The 17,765-nt window shown below is 45.1% G+C and overlaps 2 protein-coding genes across 2 annotated transcripts in view; both read right to left on the bottom strand.

The window, feature by feature from the left end:
* LOC129759018 (uncharacterized) overlaps positions 1-6,458 on the bottom strand; it is a 51,223-nt gene extending 44,765 nt beyond the window's left edge. Inside the window, exon 1 of the mRNA XM_055756477.1 lies at positions 6,337-6,458. Within this exon, the coding sequence (XP_055612452.1) occupies positions 6,337-6,458 (122 nt within the window). The remainder of the gene's footprint in view (positions 1-6,336) is intronic.
* Positions 6,459-9,388: 2,930 nt separating this feature from the next.
* LOC129759002 (uncharacterized) lies at positions 9,389-10,805 on the bottom strand. Its single transcript, XM_055756476.1, has 2 exons — positions 10,717-10,805; positions 9,389-10,661 (listed from the first exon to the last, which is right to left on the bottom strand). The coding sequence occupies exons 1-2, from the start codon at positions 10,803-10,805 to the stop codon at positions 9,389-9,391; spliced, it is 1,362 nt and encodes a 453-aa protein (XP_055612451.1).
* Positions 10,806-17,765: the final 6,960 nt, after the last annotated feature.

Below are 17,765 nucleotides of genomic sequence, written 5' to 3'. Positions count from 1 at the left end.
GATATTCACATTGCGGCAAATCCTCCAAAAATGCCGTGAACACCAAGTCCCTACGCATCATCTATTCATCGACTTCAAAGCCGCATACGACACGATCGACCGTAACGAGCTATGGAAAATCATGGACGAGAACGGCTTTTCCGGGAAGCTGATCAGACTGATCAAGGCGACGATGGATGGAACGCAGTGCTGTGTGCGGATTTCGGGTGAATTGTCGAGTTCATTCGAATCGCGCAGGGGGCTTCGACAAGGTGATGGTCTATCCTGCATGATGTTCAACGTGGCGCTAGAAGGTGTTATTCGACGAGCGGTGGGCGAAATGCGGGGCACGATTTTCAACAGATCCAGTCAACTTATCTGCTTTGCCGATGACATTGATATAGTCGGCAGATCATCTGCGGCGGTGGAGGAGATCTACCGCAAACTGAAACGCGAAGCAGGAAGGATTGGGTTGATGATTAATACGTCCAAGACGAAGTACATGCTGGCCTGCGGATCCGAGACCGACCGAACCCGCTTGTCCAGTAATAACAAGGTCACGATCGACGGCGACGAGCTGGAGATAGTCGAAGACTTTGTCTATCTCGGCTCACTGGTGACCGCAGACAATGACACCAGCCGTGAGATCCGGAGGCGAATTATCAGCGGAAGTCGTGCCTACTATGGACTCCACAAGCAACTGCGGTCGAGAAGACTTAGCCCTCGCACGAAGTGTAACCTGTATATGACGCTCATTAGACCGGTTGTTCTCTACGGGCACGAGACATGGATATTGCTCGAGGAGGACCTGCGTACACTCGGAGTATTGGAGCGACGAGTGTTAAGAACCATCTTTGGCGGCGTACAGGAGAACGGAGTGTGGAGGCGAAGGATGAACCACGAGCTCGCGCGCCTCTACGGCGAACCCAGTATCCAGAAGGTGGTGAAGGCTGGCCGGATACGCTGGGCGGGACATGTTGCGAGAATGCCGGACGACTGTCCTGCAAAACAGGTGTTCGCTACGAATCCGGTAGGAACAAGACGAGCGGGGGCGCAACGAGCGAGGTGGTTAGACCAAGTGGAGCGTGATCTGGCGAACGTAGGGTGCCCGAGAAATTGGAGAACGGTTGCTATGAACCGAGTGAATTTTAGGAATTATGTTCGTCAAGTTATGTCGTGAGACGGAATACTATGTAAATAAAAAATAATTAAAAGGATAAATAAGTTTGTATTTTGATTTTTTTTTTCAATATTATAGATAAAAATCGTACAATCTATCCATTGCATCGTAGGAACCAAACATTGAATAGGATTCAGAGAGACATTTTCCATAACGTACTCGAATTTTATAAATTTTCTTCTAATCAATAGTTTTTTGGCTAAAAGCACCTGATATGAAAACTGTAAATGCTTCATGCTACTTCACTAAACAGCGTTTGCAGAAGTGATTATTTTGAATAAAGCATTTGAATGAGTCGATTTGGGGTCAAAATTTGGGGGCACGACTTCCGCTGATAATTCGCCTCCGGATCTCACGGCTGGTGTCATTGTCTGCGGTCATCAGTGAGTCGAGATAGACAAAGTCTTCGACTATCTCCAGCTCGTCGCCGTCGATCGTGACCTTGTTATTACTGGACAAGCGGGTTCGGTCGGTCTCGGATCCGCAGGCCAGCATATACTTCTTCTTGGACGTATTAATCATCAACCCGCGTTTCAGTTTGCGGTAGATCTCCTCCACCGCCGCAGATGATCTGCCGACTATATCAATGTCATCGGCAAAGCAGATAAGTTGACTGGATCTGTTGAAAATTGTGCCCCGCATTTCGCCCACCGCTCGTCGAATAACACCTTCTAGCGCCACGTTGAACATCATGCAGGATAGACCATCACCTTGTCGAAGCCCCCTGCGCGATTCGAATGAACTCGACAATTCACCCGAAATCCGCACACAGCACTGCGTTCCATCCATCGTCGCCTTTATCAGTCTAATCAGCTTCCCGGAAAAGCCGTTCTCGTCCATGATTTTCCATAGCTCGTTACGGTCGATCGTGTCGTATGCAGCTTTGAAGTCGATGAATAGATGGTGCGTAGGGACTTGGTGTTCCCGGCATTTTTGGAGGATTTGCCGTAATGTGAATATCTGGTCCGTCGTAGACCCTCCCTCCATGAAGCCGGCCTGATGACTTTCTACGAATCTATTTGCTTAGGCGGCGGAGTAGGATTCGGGACAACACTTTGTAGGCGGCATTGAGGACTCGGTAGTTCTCACAGTCCAATTTGTCGCCCTTCTTGTAGATGGGGCATATTACCCCCTCCTTCCACTCCTCCGGTAGCTGTTCTATGTCCCAGATCCGCACTATCAGCCGGTGTAGACAATCGGCCAACTTGTCCGGGCCCATTTTGATGAGTTCAGCTGCGATGCCATCCTTCCCAGCCGACTTGTTTCTATTCAACTGGTGAATGGCTTCCTTAACTTCACTCATCGTTGGGAGTGGCTCCTCTTCGTCGTTGGCTACGCCGGCGATGTACCTTCCCCCACCGTCTTGATCTCCTGCATGTGCGCCGTTCAGGTGTTCATCGAAGTGCTGCTTCCACCTTTTGATCACCTCACGATTGTCCGTCAGGATACCCCCGTCCTTATCCCGGCACATTTCGGCTTGCGGCACGAAGCCTTTGCGGGATGCGTTGAGTTTCTGATAGAACTTTCGTGTTTCTTGGTAACGATGCAGCTGCTCCAGCTCCTCGAGCTCCTCCTCCTCCAGGCGGCGCTTTTTCTTCTGGAAAAGTCGGACTCGCTGCCTCTTCTGCTGTCGGTGATTTTCCACATTTCGACGGGTGCCTCTTTGCACTACTGCCGCCCGTGCGGCATTCTCTTCGTCCATCACCCTCCTACACTCCTCGTCGAACCAGTCGTTCCGTCGAGTTCGCTCCACATAACCGATGACGTTCTCCGCAGCACTGTTGATGGCTGTTTTGATGGTATCCCAACAGTCCTCGAGAGGGGCTTCGTCAAGCTCGCCCTCTGCCGGCAGCGCTGCTTCGACCGATTGCGCGTAGTCTGCCGCGACCTCAGGTTGCTTCAGTAGCGCGATATTTAACCGAGGCGGGCGCCGGTTTCGCGTGTTGGTTACTACGGAGAGTTTTGGGCGCATCTTCACCATCACCAGATAATGGTCCGACTCGATGTTGGCGCCCCGACAGGATCTGACGTCGATGATGTCCGAGAAGTGCCGGCTGTCGATCAAAACGTGGTCGATCTGTGATTGAGTTTGGTACGGTGATCTCCAGGTGTACTTGTGTGGGAGGCGGTGCTGGAAAAAGGTACTACGTACGGCCATTCGTTTGGAGGCGGCGAAATCAATAAGTCTGAGGCCGTTTTCGTTGGTCAGCTGGTGCGCACTGAACCTTCCAATTGTCGGTTTGAATTCCTCCTCCTGGCCGACCTGAGCATTGAAATCCCCGATGACGATCTTGATATCATGTTTTGGGCAACGGTCGTATTCACGCTCCAGCTGCGCGTAAAATTCGTCTTTGTCGTCACCGGTACTTCCGAGGTGCGGGCTGTGGGCCATGCTCGTCTCGTTCCTACCGAATTGACTGCGAACACCTGTTTTGCAGGACAGTCGTCCGGCATTTTTGCAACATGTCCTGCCCAGCGTATCCGGCCTGTCTTCATCATCTTCTGAATACTGGGTTAGCCGTAGAGTCGCGCGGGCTCGTAGTGAGAAGAAAACAAAGTCTTCGACTATTTCCAGCTCGTTGCCGTCGATCGTGACCATGTTATTACTGGAAAAAAGGGCTCGGGTGGTTTCGGATCCGCAGGCCATCATATGTTTCGTCTTGGTCGTAGTAATCATTAATCCAATCCTTCTTGCTTCACGTTTCAGTGCGCGGAAGATCTCTTCTGCCACTGCAGATGATCTGCCGACTATATCAATGTCGTCGGCAAAGCAGATAAGTTATTTGGATCTCGAACTCGTCGAATAAAACCTTGTAGCGCCACGTTTTACATCATGCGGGATAGACCATCGCCTTGCCGAAGCCCCCTGAGTGATTCGAATGAACTCGACAATTCACCCGATATCTGCACACAGCACTTCGTTCCATACATCGTCGCCTTATTCAGTCTTGTCAGCTTCCCGGAGAAGACGTTCTCGTTGATGATCGTGTCGTATGCGGCTTTGAAGTCGATGAATTGATGGTGCGTAGGGACTTGGTGTTCACGGCATTTTCCGAAGATTTGCCATAATGTGACGATCTTGTCCGTCGTTAACCGTCCCTCCATGAAGCCGGCCTGATGACTTTCTACGAATCTATTTGCTTAGGCGGCGGAGTAGGATTCGGGACAACACTTTGTAGGCGGCATTGAGGACAGTGATCACTCGGTAGTTCTCACAGTCCAACTTGTCGCCCTTCTTGCAGATGGGGCATATTACCCCCTCCTTCCACTCCTCCGGTAGCTGTTCTATGTCCCAGATCCGGATCATCAACCGGTGATAGCAATCGGCAAAGTTGTCTGGGCCCCTTTTGATAATTCAGCTGCGATGCCATCCTTCCCAACCGACTTGTTGCTATTCAGCTGGCGAATAGCCTCCTTAACTGGTACCGACGTTACCTACTCCGGCAAAACCGCAGAATGTGTCACGGATTGCGCTAATTTGTTCGCTGAATTTTTTAGATCGGTCTTCCATAATGATAATGGACTCCTCCCTCCGTCTGCAGTATCTTTACTGTCATACAGCGTAAACATGCCGCCTTTTGTTTTATCTGTTGTTGATGTCTTCAATGCACTGACTGCAGTGAACTCCTCCAAAGGACCAGGACCTGATAATCTGCCACCATTGTTTTTCAAAAATTGTGCATCTGCTATAGCGATGCCTCTTACTAGGATTTTCAATTTATCTCTGTCTTCCGGAACATTCCCGCTAGCTTGGAAAATGGCGTTGATTACACCAGTACATAAAAGCGGCAGCACACATTGCATAGAAAACTATCGGCCTATCTCGATGCTCAACTGTTTAGCAAAAGTTCTGGAGATTTTAGTGTACAATGCTGTTTACCCATCCGCTAAACAATTAATCGACGATGCTAAAGAAAACGGTCAACCACCTCCAATCTGATGTCATTCATTAATCTCGTTTTGACAAAAGCTCGAAAAACGTCAGAAAGTTGATGTAGCTTACATAGATTTCTCTAAAGCCTTTGACCGAGTGCCTCATAAACTTGTGATAGAGAAACTCAGACACTTGGGACTTCCTGAATGGATTTTTAAGTGGTATGAGACGTATCTAAACTCCCGCTCAGCTTACGTTCGAGTAAACTCCGTCTGTTCTGTAAACTTCGTGATACCTTCTGGTTTTTCCCAAGGTAGTCATCTTGGGCCACTTATATTTATCATGTTAATGAACGATTTGTGCTATCAGCTGACCTCACAAAAGCTATTTTACGCAGACGACTTTAAGCGTTTTTCGCCAAATCACAACACCACTTGACTGTATTTTACTGAAGAATGATCTTGACGCTCTTCTAAGGTGGTGCAAGTTGAACGGGATGTTGGTGAATGTAGAAAAGTGTAAACTAGTGAGTTTCTCAAGATCGTGCAACTTGCTCCGCCATAATTACGTTATGAATGATTGCTCTTTGGAAAGGGTCGACACAATTAAGGACCTTGGTATAATCTTTGACAGTCGGATGAGATTTCACACACACGTTGCCATCACAATGCTTGGCTTTCTTCGTCGAAACACTGTTCATTTCAACGATATTTATGCTTACAAGGCCCTTTATTGCTCGATTGTCAGAAGCATTCTCGAGTACGCAGCTCCTGTTTGGGCCCCGTATCAATCGACTCTTAGCCAATCCATCGAAGGTGTCCAGCGAGCCTTTATTCGCTTCGCTCTACGGCAATTAGGATGGAATCCAGAAATCACAACACCTTACGAACACCGATGTAACCATATACACATAGAAACGCTGTCCCGTAACTAGAAGGAAAATTCTTACAGTGTCTTTTCACATATGACATTCTGAGCAGCAACATCGAAAATAGTGAGTTGTTACAGAATGTCCATCTATTCGCTCCTACACGCCCACTTCGAACTCAACAACTCCTTTGGATTCCCGCTCACCGAACAACGTATGGATACTTCAACCCAATGGACACGTGCAACCGTGACTTCAGTGAGTGTTCCAGCATTTTTGAATTTGGCATTTCAAAACAAGTGAACACAAATAGGTTAAGACGATTTTTAGCTTAATAAGTCTGTGCGAAATTATGCTTCGAAGACATTAAATGAATAAATTAACTTAACTCATCGTTGGTAATGGCTCCTCTTCGTCGGTACGCCAGTGATGTACCTTCCCTCACCGTCTTGGTCTTCTTCAAGTGCGCCGTTCAGTTGTTCATCGAAGTGCTGCTTCCACCTTTTGATCTCCTCACGATTGTCCATCAGGATGCCCTCGTCCTTATCCCGACACATTTCGGCTTGCGGCACGAAGCCTTTGCGAGATGCGTTGAGTTTCCGATAGAATTTTCATGTTTCTTGGTAACGATGCAGCTGCTCCAGCTCCTCGAGCTCCTCCTCCTCCAGGCGGTGCTCATTCTCCTGGAAAGTTCGGACTCGCTGCCTCTTCCATTGTCGGTAATTTTCCAAATTTCGACGGGTGTCTCTTTGCACTGCTGCTGCCCGCGCGGCATTCTCTTTGTCCATCACCCTCCTACACTCTTCGTTGAACCAGTCGTTCCGGCGAGAACGTTCCACATGACCGATGACGTTATCCGTAGCACCGTTGATGGCTGTCTTGATAATATCCCAACTGTCCTCGAGAGGCTTTGTGGTTTATCTATAGGTGGGGACAAGAGTACCCTTGCTCGAGTGTGAGAATCAGTTTTTTCAATGTTTTGATTCCTACGTCACAAACGTTCATGAGCGTCTCGACGTTGAAGTCGCCAAGTCGACGGTATACAATGTTTCATGTAATTTCATACAATCCCAATCAAAGCACCCTTTCGTTTATGCTTTTTTCTTGATGACGCACAACACGGCGACGCTATTCCTTCTAAACAATAAACAAGTTTATTTACGTCCCAAACATTCCTCCTAATAAGTATCCATGGCTACATTTGGGCGCTTAACACTTGACTCCGTGATGACGTCGTCGCGTTACGTAACAATCGTTCATAAACAACTGTATGGTGGATATAACGAACTAATACTAAAGCTTTTGGTTGTCCCCATCTATAGATAAATCACATAGCTCGAGAGGGGCTTCGTCAAGCTCGCCCTGCCGCTTCGAGTGATTGCGCGTAGTTTATTGTTTTATGTTTAAAACATCAACGGATCACATGTTGATCCTAATGACTACACTAAAACTAACAAATTAAAATTAATATCAACATAAAACTACACAATACTAGGGACACTTAAAATTTTTCTTCGGAATACGTTCCTTGAGACGTCGAAGTCAAAATGTTCGGAAAACCGATTAAAAGTTTTTAAAATGCCGATGAAAGCGCTGTTAGCACCGTAATTGTTCAGGCGAATAGGTACGTAGAGCTGCAGGTTCTGGTTTCGTAATCCTCGTGGTCGTACGCTGAGAGGTATGGCCTCCAACAGTTCAGGGCAGTCGATTCTAGATGTTAGAAGGTCCGCTACAACTAGAGCACGTGTAGCATTTCGGCGTACTTGAAGCGTATATAAGCCTATGAGACGGCAGCGGTTTTCATAGCTCGGTAAACGAAACGGATCTTGCCAGTTTAGGCGTCTTAGAGCGTACCGCAAGAAACGCCGCTGAATAGCCTCGATTCTTTCAGCTCCATTCTGGTAGAAAGGGCACCAAACAGCCGAAGCGTACTCGAGAATAGAACGAACTATGCAACAATAAAGACTTTTCAGGCAATATACGTCTTTGAAATCTTTGGCCATACGAAACAAGAATCCAAGGCTTCGAGAAGCTTTGTCAACAACTTAGTTCGTATGAGTCTTGAACTCCAGCCGTCGGTCAAGAATAAAGCCCAGATCGTTGATATGGTCCACGCGGATGATGGATTGGTCTCCAAGGATGTACTCTGCATGAAGAGGATGTCGCTTACGGGTAAACGATATTACCGAGCATTTACTGCGGTTCAAGGGCAAGCAATTGATATCGCACCAGTGAGCAAAAGCGGTGAATTGCTGTTGAAGGAAGTTGATGTCGTCTTGGCCGTTTATGGTGTGAAAAAGTTTCAGGTCATCGGCATATGCGAGCTTTGTGCCACCGAGGAGCGAGAGTACATCATTAAAATAGATCACGAAAATGATCGGTCCCAAATGACTTCCTTGAGGCACTCCTGAAGAGGCAACGAACTGCCTAGAACAGAATTCACCAGTACGAACGGATAACTTTCGTCCCATTAAGTAACTCCGGAACCAATCCAGTAGGGAACCACAGAAGCCTAAACGTTCGAGCTATAGCTAGCGATTGCAATATCGTGGTTCACCTTATCGAACGCAGCGGAGAGATCTGTGTAAATGGCGTCTGTTTGAGTTTTCTTGGCAAAGCTGTCCTGCACGAACGATGTAAAACTTAGTAGTCGTGGATCGTTTAGGCATGAACCCGTGCTGATCGTTGGAGAAGTGATGCTTGCAAAATGAGAAAATTGGATCCAAAACAACCAGCTCAAAAAGTTTGGCGATTGCGCATAAAGCGGAGATTCCGCGGTAGTTGCTCACTGTCGTAACCTGGTGATTTCGTTTAAGTAACAATTGCTTAGCCAATTCAAGATAAATCTCTTTGTTTGATTTAATGGCAGCAGTGAAAACTGCTGAACCATTATCGCAACGTTCTGCTTCGTCCTGGTGTCCGAACAAGGTGACCTCGACCAGCTTGCGGGCGACCACCGTCTTCAAAGCTGTCGGTTTTGGTTCGATTTTCGAACCGCTGCTTCGACCCGGCGCTTCCTTCTTCTTGGTTGTGGTGATGGTGGTTGGATTATCCCTTCTGGCAGAGGGACCCGGGGCTTCCTTCTTCGTCTGCGTCTCCATCTTTATTCAATTTATCACTGGTTATAAACAACCGTCACAAGAATATCTTCCAAGGTGTGCTCTGACATGAACTATCGAAGAGATGTCCGTGATAGTGAACACCATCTCAGAGCTCTTGCGAAACCAACCAACTTTTGAAGAATTTTATACCCAAAATTAAACTTTTCTTCAAAATCACACTTAAATCAATGTTTGTTTTGTGATGAATTGTTCGTTTAGGTAAATCCCATATTAACAGGGTTGTAAATAACTAACATTTACATAGTTATTCAAGCAAACGAAGGAGATATAGCCATAAATCTGTGTGATTTTAGTGGGTTTTCGAATGACTTCAACTTCATAGTCTTATTGTGCTATGTTTAATTTCAGTTTTATTTTCTTTATTATTAATCGCCTATCTCTACACTCACATCTCTGTCAAGGAAGGCTGTCAAGGAACATGTGGGACGGAAGTTCTGGTTCTTTCCGTTGATTTTTACGTGTTTCCAAAAAGATTTCGGACTGGTCTTAAAATTCCTTTGTAACCGGTTTAGATAATTTAAGTAGCTACGCTTACTGACTTTTTTATAAGCAGAGTTTAGTTTGCGGTATTCTCCCTTAGTGTAAGGGGATTTGTGCTTGTTGTAGTTTCGGAGTGCACGTTTCTTGGCCGTCTTCAGTCGCCGCAGTTCTTTAGTGACCCAGGGAGTCCGTAGATTTGTAGTCACCCTACGTTTCGGAACATGGCGATCAATGATATAGTTGAGAATGTTCGAAAATGTCTCAGCAGCTGCGTTTGGATCAGAAGGATCGAGCTCAACTTCCCATTCGATGGACTCAAGAACGAGAGATATAGCTTCAAGATCCACGTTCTTGAAATCTTGATAGAAGGATGCCGTTTTCTTCACGGGGGCAAATATCCTTGCGGCATCGAGAGAGACCACTAAGGCTGGGTGATGTGGAACAGCTTTGACAAGGGGAGCGGGTGCTAAGTCAATCGTCGGAATCCTGAAACCTTCGTTAACGAAACAGAGGTCGAGCATACGTCCATTTTCATTCTCGATATTGTTTATCTGACGTAAAGTCGCTGTACTAAGGGCTTCTAAGTATACGCCAGAAGATGCCGAGAACGAAGAACGCATAGGATCTGGAAACAGAAAGCCACTTCGAGAGGAGCACCATTTTAGGCCGGGCATGTTGGAGTCGCCAATGACGAGTATGTCATCCTCAGGAGAACAAAAAGAGCTGGCTTTAGACAGGCAACGCGAAAAGGACTCTGCTAAAACCAGGTCGCCAGAACGATCAGGTGGCACGTACAGATAGAGTTTCCGATTACCGAGATCAATGCGAGTCCAAAGAAGCTCCAGATCGTCCCAGGAAACGTCTTCGATAAGGAAAGCCGGGAGTGTAGATCTAACGGCAAGTAACACTCCACCACCAGTAGATTTTTTGCTGTTGAGGGGGCTACGATCGCAACGAAACACAGTATAATCTGGGCCAACAATCTGACTGGAGAGGGTACGGTCATTAAGCCATGTTGCGGTAAAGGCAATGATATCGTAGCAGGAGCACGAAGTAGCAAGCAGATAATCGATCACGCAGGAATTAACACCACCCGTGTTCTGGTAGAAAATGCTAATAGAGTAGTCCGATTCAGATGCAGTACCGGAACGAAGATCGCTGGAAAGGCAGATTTCATCACGCGGAGAAGAACTGTCTATGATATCATACTTGCCTGATAATGCAAGCTGGAGTAGTCTGCTGCGACCTCAGGATCGGGCGTCGGTTTCGTATGTTGTTCACTACGGAAAGTTTTGGACGCATCTTCATCATCACCAGATAATGGTCTGACTCGATGCTGGCGCCTCGACAGGATCTGACGTCGATGATGTCAGAGAAGTGCCGGCTGTCTATCAAAATGTGGTCGATCTGAGATTGCGTTTGCTACGGTGATCTCCAGGTTTACTTGTGTAGTAGGTAGTGCTGGAAAAAGGTACTACGTACGGCCATTCTTTTGGAGGCGGCGAAATCTATTAGTCTGGGGTCGTTTTAGTTGGCCAGCTGGTGCGCACTGAACCTTTCAATTGTCGGCTTGAGTTTCGCATCCTGGTCGACCTGAGCGTTAAAATCCCCGATGAAGATCTTGATACCATGTATTGGGCAGCTGTCGTATTCACGCTCTAGCTGCGCGTAAAATTCGCCTTCGTCGTCACCGGTACTTCCGAGGTGAGGACTGTGCACGTTGATGATGCTGATGTTGAACAACCGGCCTTCGATTCTCAACCGACACATTCGCAAACATGAAAAACGCAAAATCATAAGAAGCTTGTCTGATGCGGGAATCCATCTTAAATATTTGATAGTTTACAATTCATTTAATAAGTTGAATCATTGATTATCTTGAAGATACCATAACTACCGCATGCTTCGCCAGCTTTCAATTTGTTCGATTGCTTACCAGACCTTACCTGAACTAAGCCAACTTTTAAAATTAAGATTCTTTATGTGTTTCATAGTACTTCCGGCTCTGCTCAGCAAAAACATGTCGTTGAGAATCGCTAGCAAGAAAGGTGAAATTCATGGTGTAATAGCATAGCTTCGGATCATCTCCCGGAAATCTTATCCCGGCAATAATGATGATGGTGGGAAAACTTGTTCACAAACTTTAAATAAGCCGGAAATTATTATACTTACTTTCGCTTTCTTTTTCCCTCCCTGCAATAAAGATGTATGAAGGTATGTAGCTACACACCGTCGTGTCGAGACGTCGTCACCGGGAAACATTTCCTGCCTCGCCCAGAAAGACGCCGCCATTGAAGCAAAAAAGGAAACTCGATGGTGGAGGGGTCGTCGCCGAAATGGCAAAACTTTTCCACCGACAAAAATCTTTCCACCTTACTCAAATAACTAGACGAGCGAGCACCCACACCCACATATGAATTGGTACTTGTACTTGCACACTTACTAATGCTGCTGATTCAAACCATAAAACCTTTTGGCCACACAATTGTGTGTGCCTTTGTGTAAACATACTTATGGCTGAGTGGGTAATTGACTGTTATAGCAATCCCTCTAACCGGAAGAAACTGAGCCTGGGATGGGGGTGGGCGGAACACTCAATCAACCGCAGCATCTCTTGTAAGTAGAGTTTTTCTCTACCTACTTTAGGAGGGAGTTCAAATGGAGGAAAATTACGAATGTGAATTGTACCAAATGAATCTGGGAGGTGTAACGCCACGTGTTTGTTTTCTTCAATCGAGAAACGGACAAACTTACGATGTTGTTTTTTTAAAAGTTTGTTCATAAATAATTACAATTTGAAAGATTATCGTCAACTGAATGTTGTTCCGAAGAGTAGCAAAATAGGTTTCGCATACCACAACCGACGCAACTAAAGAAGTTAAAAATTTTAAAACCCATTTTTCAATTCTCCATCCGTCTGCAACACACAAATTATGCCATTTCTGTCATCTCCTCGAGGTTCCCGATGCAGAATCAAACATATCTGTTTGCATCAACCGTAAAAAATGCTCCAACATAAAACGTTGCGTTGAAGTAATTCCAAACAGAACCAAAACTCGGAAACGTGTGAGCATATCTGGATTTGTATAATATGTATCGAGTCGAGGAACATAGTTCGGAATTCCCGGTTTTGCAACGTTACCCGGAACAAACATCCGACAAATTTTTGTGGACACATGGTGAAGAATCAGAACATTTGTGCTAGCGGAACGACGAGAACCGGGGGGACGTTCGGTAGTTATTTTGTTGGCAAACATTAAATCAGGTGTGAAGCGACACTGGAAAAGTTTGTCAAAAATTAGTCCACTGGGGATTATTTTACGTTTTTGCCAGTGAGGACCATTTTATAGGTGGACGAGCCATTCCGGAACGAGGACGTTTGCCATACTGACAAACTACATGCTGGCTGACTGTAGCTGGCTGGGAGGATGCGACAGAACAAACAGCAGTTTTGTTGACGGTAAACACCCCCGGTTGACTACTTTCCGGGGCCAGGTTGCCTATCTAAAGGGGTCGGCTGCAATTCGGGGAGCTGCTTTGTTGTCCCTATAAATACGGCAAAACTGGCACTCGTGCAAATCCACTAAATAGCGTCCGTCGTCGGACAGTAAACGTACAGTGAAACAATATTTGAGCAAATGATTTGGTACTTTCGGCGATTTTGATCGGGAGGAATTTTTCCCTGGAAGTCAAGCGGCGGCGTTGAGGTTGAATTGGGGACTGTTGCCATTTGCTGGTGCTGCTGGAATTGTATCTACCGGGGTTTTCCAAACAATCAAACCAACTACTGATACGGATATGGTTTATGGTTGGGTCGAATATGTTTAACCCTTTTGGAATCGTGAACGGGACGTACAACTATAAGCATCCAAATACTTTTCTTGATTTCTTCTAGGAAACATTTTTGGAATCTGATATCTTTTCTGTCAAATTTAGGCTAAATTTTTTGGCTTCAGCGGGTTCAGCGATGGTAAAACTCCATTCTATATGCCTCAGGGTCGGCTTATGCTATAAGACGGTGCGGCTAGCCATGAAAACACTTTAATACCTAAGCTTCGAAACCTCTCACGTTTTTTTCACAACATTTTGAATATAGGTCCTGGGTCGTGTGCACACTTGAGACATCGTCCCACCCCTTATTGCAACTTATTTTCAGCGATTTCAGTCAAGAAAACTCTCAAAACTTTTTTTATTTCTTCATCCGACGTTTCGGCATTCATTATGTCTTTTTCAAGGAGTCTATTAATATTACAAAATAAAGTAATGTGTTTAAAAAAGGTGTAACAATATTTGGAGTATTTACTAAAAATTTTCGTTTCATTTTCGAAATTCGTTTTCGAAATTTTCGAAAAAGTTTTTAGGATCTGCTAAACTGTAAAATCTGGAAATGTAAGTCCAGTTGTCTGTGTTGTATATCAAAGATATTCAAAGTATTAAAATTTGAGTTTTCTATTGTATTCTTCGATAATTAAATACTTAAGGAAAATACTGAAAATTTTCTAGTTTGATACTGCACAGCCGTGACAGCAAGTCATGGCGATCTCGGCTATCCCTTGATATCTCCCCCTTTAAGAAAGATCGTAGTGAATCAGCCAACTGAGAAGCCTACGATTTCGGACTGGTCGGTCAGGAATCAGGGGACAGGAGACTGGAAATGGTCACTGGTTGACTCTGCATCTTGGAAATCGTCCTCTGCTTTAAATGTTGTACGATTGAAAGAACTGGTAGTTCTTCTGGAATCTCAGGAACATCAGGCACCGTCGTCGGTTGAAGGTTCAAATCATCCAGCAGCATGAATGTAGTGGTCAATTTATAACGAGAGCCCCGACACACTTCCGTTTCGTTAGCGGATGGCTTAAGCGCCACTTCCTTACGGAAGACCACCCAACTGGTTTTGGTTTGCCCAGCTGAATAAGACTCGGACGTGAGTTTCATTTTTGGTTCCCTATTTTGGGAAAGAAGCAGAAGGGTCTCTGAAAAGGGATCCGTATTTCGGCTTCGAATTGGAATCCGCCCTGAAGACGAGAACAACCTGCAAAATCATGGAAAGGGAAGTTATGCGTTTTTCACTACAAAGTTGAACTAGAGAAGTCTGAAAACTAACGGACGAATTCCCACCATCTTAACTTGCTCAAGAATGGAAAAAACCGTGATTGGATTCGCAGCCAATCACCGCAGTAAACGAAGAAAAGGAAACAACGAATAACCTGTGACCCCCTTCCCAATGCCCCACGCTAGTGTTTTCGGTCCAAAATACCTGAGACGATTTAATTAGGTACATTCATTGGATCCTTTTATTTCGGCCTCTACTGTCGTGTGTTAGTTTTACAATTTCATGTGTGTTTCGATTTTCAATGGTAGTGCTGGTGGAGACGCTTGGTGTTTCGTTCGCTATACGGTGTGCTCGATTATAAAATTTTCCCCATACAAATGATTTGCATTTTCCTTGCGGAGGTGGAAATAGGCTACTTTTCCGGCACCCCAGTCCTAATTAAGTCGATTGCACGTCCAAAAATTGTCATAGGACGAAATTTGCAAATTGCAAATTTTGCGAATTAGGATTTGTCGGAAGAATTTCGCCAGAAAATTCGTTGGAGCGGAGTATCTCGTTCGTCAACCAGGATTTGGCGGTACATTTGTTTGATGTCAGCGATCAATGACACTTCGTTAATTCGGGTTCTCTATATTCTGACTCGTAGATCATCCTGTATAACTGGCCCGACCATAAGCGCGTCATTGAGGGATTTTCCTGTCGCGGACTTGCAAGACGCGTCAAAGACGATTCGCACCTTGGTAGTGGCGCTGTCAGCACAAATCACGGCATGATGAGGCAGATAGTATTATGGAGTGGAGTGGAGTTCAAAACCTCGTCTACACGCCGCATTTGTCCAAGGGCTAGGTATTCCGACATGAAGTTCTGATACTGATACCGTAGATCACAATTCTGTTGCGAGCGAGCCTCAACCATGTGGAACCGACGAAGGGCAATGCTGCCATTGTCACCAATTCTGGAATCAGCCTCTTTCAAAGGAAGTCGTACTATGTATCGGCCGTCGGAATCACGTCGAACTCTTTAGCGGAAGTAATTTTCGCAAGCAGCCTCTTCAACCGACAAACAAGAAACTGAATCGTCCTCTTCGATGGCCCCAAAAATGTTGCATTAAGCTGTTCACGTCTGCGACCGTTGCGACATTGTAGCCTCCAGTGCTAACAGTATTGAAATTCGATACCTTTTCCTCGATACTACCCAACCATGAACGGAGTTCACTAGAGTAGGAAGAGAATATCCGACGAGAGGTATTCTTCCAGAAGTTTTGAATAGTTCGAAGAAGACATCGGCTCCCAGAACTACATCGATATGATGGCTTTCGTAGAAAACCGGGTTCGCTTTTGTTTGTTATCAAACCTAAATTTAGTTTTTTGTTATATGTAAAATTTCTTTAAATATTTCTGTAATTGTCGAATCGTAAAAAAGTGAACAACCCTAGTACAAGAAATAGCATAGCAGTGATTTACGGCATGAATTGTAACTCACTGCGGTTACTCACCAACCAGCGGATGCAACAACAACAATAAGTCAGTTGAAATAAAGTCTCAAAGTGGCAACATCGGCTCCGTACTATTGTTTGCTTGTTTTGTCGGTCGAAAGTTAATTCAATAAAGTGGTGTTTTATTTGTTAGTAAATCGGTCGTCTATTGCATTCCAAAGCACATCCGAAAGACGGCACGGGGTGAACCGTGCGGAATTTTGTATGCGGATTGAATTGGTGCAACGAAATCGGACCTCCCGACCTAGCAGCAGTGAACGAGCAGCGAACAAACGGTAGAACAAAACGACCCACCAGCGGTGAAGAATTTTGCGTTCTTTGGTGCTACTTTCCCGTACCGTTGGCGAAGCAACGGAAAGTAAACCCTCCGATCATAGAACCCGGTAAGCTACCCCCTGAATCCTCAACAGTCGTGGATGGTAAGTTCAAGTAAAGTTTTGATAACACAAACAGTTCGACAACAGTAGAGAATTCTGTAATTCGGGAATGCACGGTGGCCCGAAGTTTACAGCGAGCTTGAACGGATGTCTGGCTAATGCCAGAGATCGCTAGATGAACTTGTTGCATTGAGCCTTGAGTTTTTGAGAGAGTGCTGCGGTGATAAAACTGCACTCGCTTCCAGAATAGAGTAGTGCTCTAGCTGGTTGAGTATTGCCACGATCATTAACGAGATTAATCACGGCCGTTGCGAGGAGTACCTTGTGAGAGCGAAATCAACTGGGAGACACTTCACTTCCATCTGTACCGTTGAGCCGTCAACACGTACGCCGGAGCATCGTATCGTTGCTGTGTACCTGCAGGAACATTTTACATTATTTATTTTTTCCTTACCTGTATTTCAATCAGCACTTTTCAGTGCTAAAATTATTTTCATTTTCTTTTATTCATATTTTCTCTTTTCTTTCCAGCATGGGGAAGTCTTCGGCCGGCTCAAGAGCCGGAAGAAAACGGATTGCTGAACCTAATCCAGGGCCATCTGCCAAAAAAGTTGAAATTTCCAATTCATTCGATGTCCTTCATAACATCGGTGATGAGGAAATATTCATATTTAATTCTGATAAGAGTACTAAGAAACCTTCTTCTTCTTCTTATACTCTTAAAAACGAAAAGATTCCACCAATAACGGTCACGATTCCTGACTTCAATGCCTTTCGAAAAGAAATCGTCACTTCCGTCAAGGATGTGAAGATTTCTTTTCAGATCGGTCGAAGGGGAACTGCTCGTATATTGGCGGAATCTTTGAATGATTTTCAAAAGGTTTTAAATTATTTGAATAATAAAAAACACCAATTTTTTACGTACGACACTAGAAGTGATCGTCCATTTAAAGTTGTACTTCGTGGTCTCACTGGCGATCAGACACCGGATGAGATCACAGCTGAATTAAATTCTTTGTTAGGTTTTTCTCCAATTCAAGTAATTCAAATGAGGAAAAGAACCAACACGAATAATACCAGTAGTGTTGGTTTTGCTCCTGAACTTTATTTGATCCATTTTAAAAAGGATCAGGTTAATAATTTGAAAATTTTGGAAAAGGCTCGTCTTATGTTTCATTGTCGAGTAAAATTTGAACCTTTTCGAAAATCTTCAACCAATTTCCTTCAAAATATTACGCAATGTCGTCGTTGTCAAGCTTTTTGTCACGGCACTAAAAATTGTAGAATGAATGCCAGATGCATGCTTTGCGGCTCATTCGATCATGAAAAATCTAAAT

The sequence above is a fragment of the Uranotaenia lowii genome, chromosome 1 (assembly GCF_029784155.1).
Source record: "Uranotaenia lowii strain MFRU-FL chromosome 1, ASM2978415v1, whole genome shotgun sequence".
NCBI classification, from domain to species: domain Eukaryota; kingdom Metazoa; phylum Arthropoda; class Insecta; order Diptera; family Culicidae; genus Uranotaenia; species Uranotaenia lowii.
Note: the sequence above shows the minus strand (reverse complement) of the source record. Positions and strands in the feature narration are given on the sequence as shown.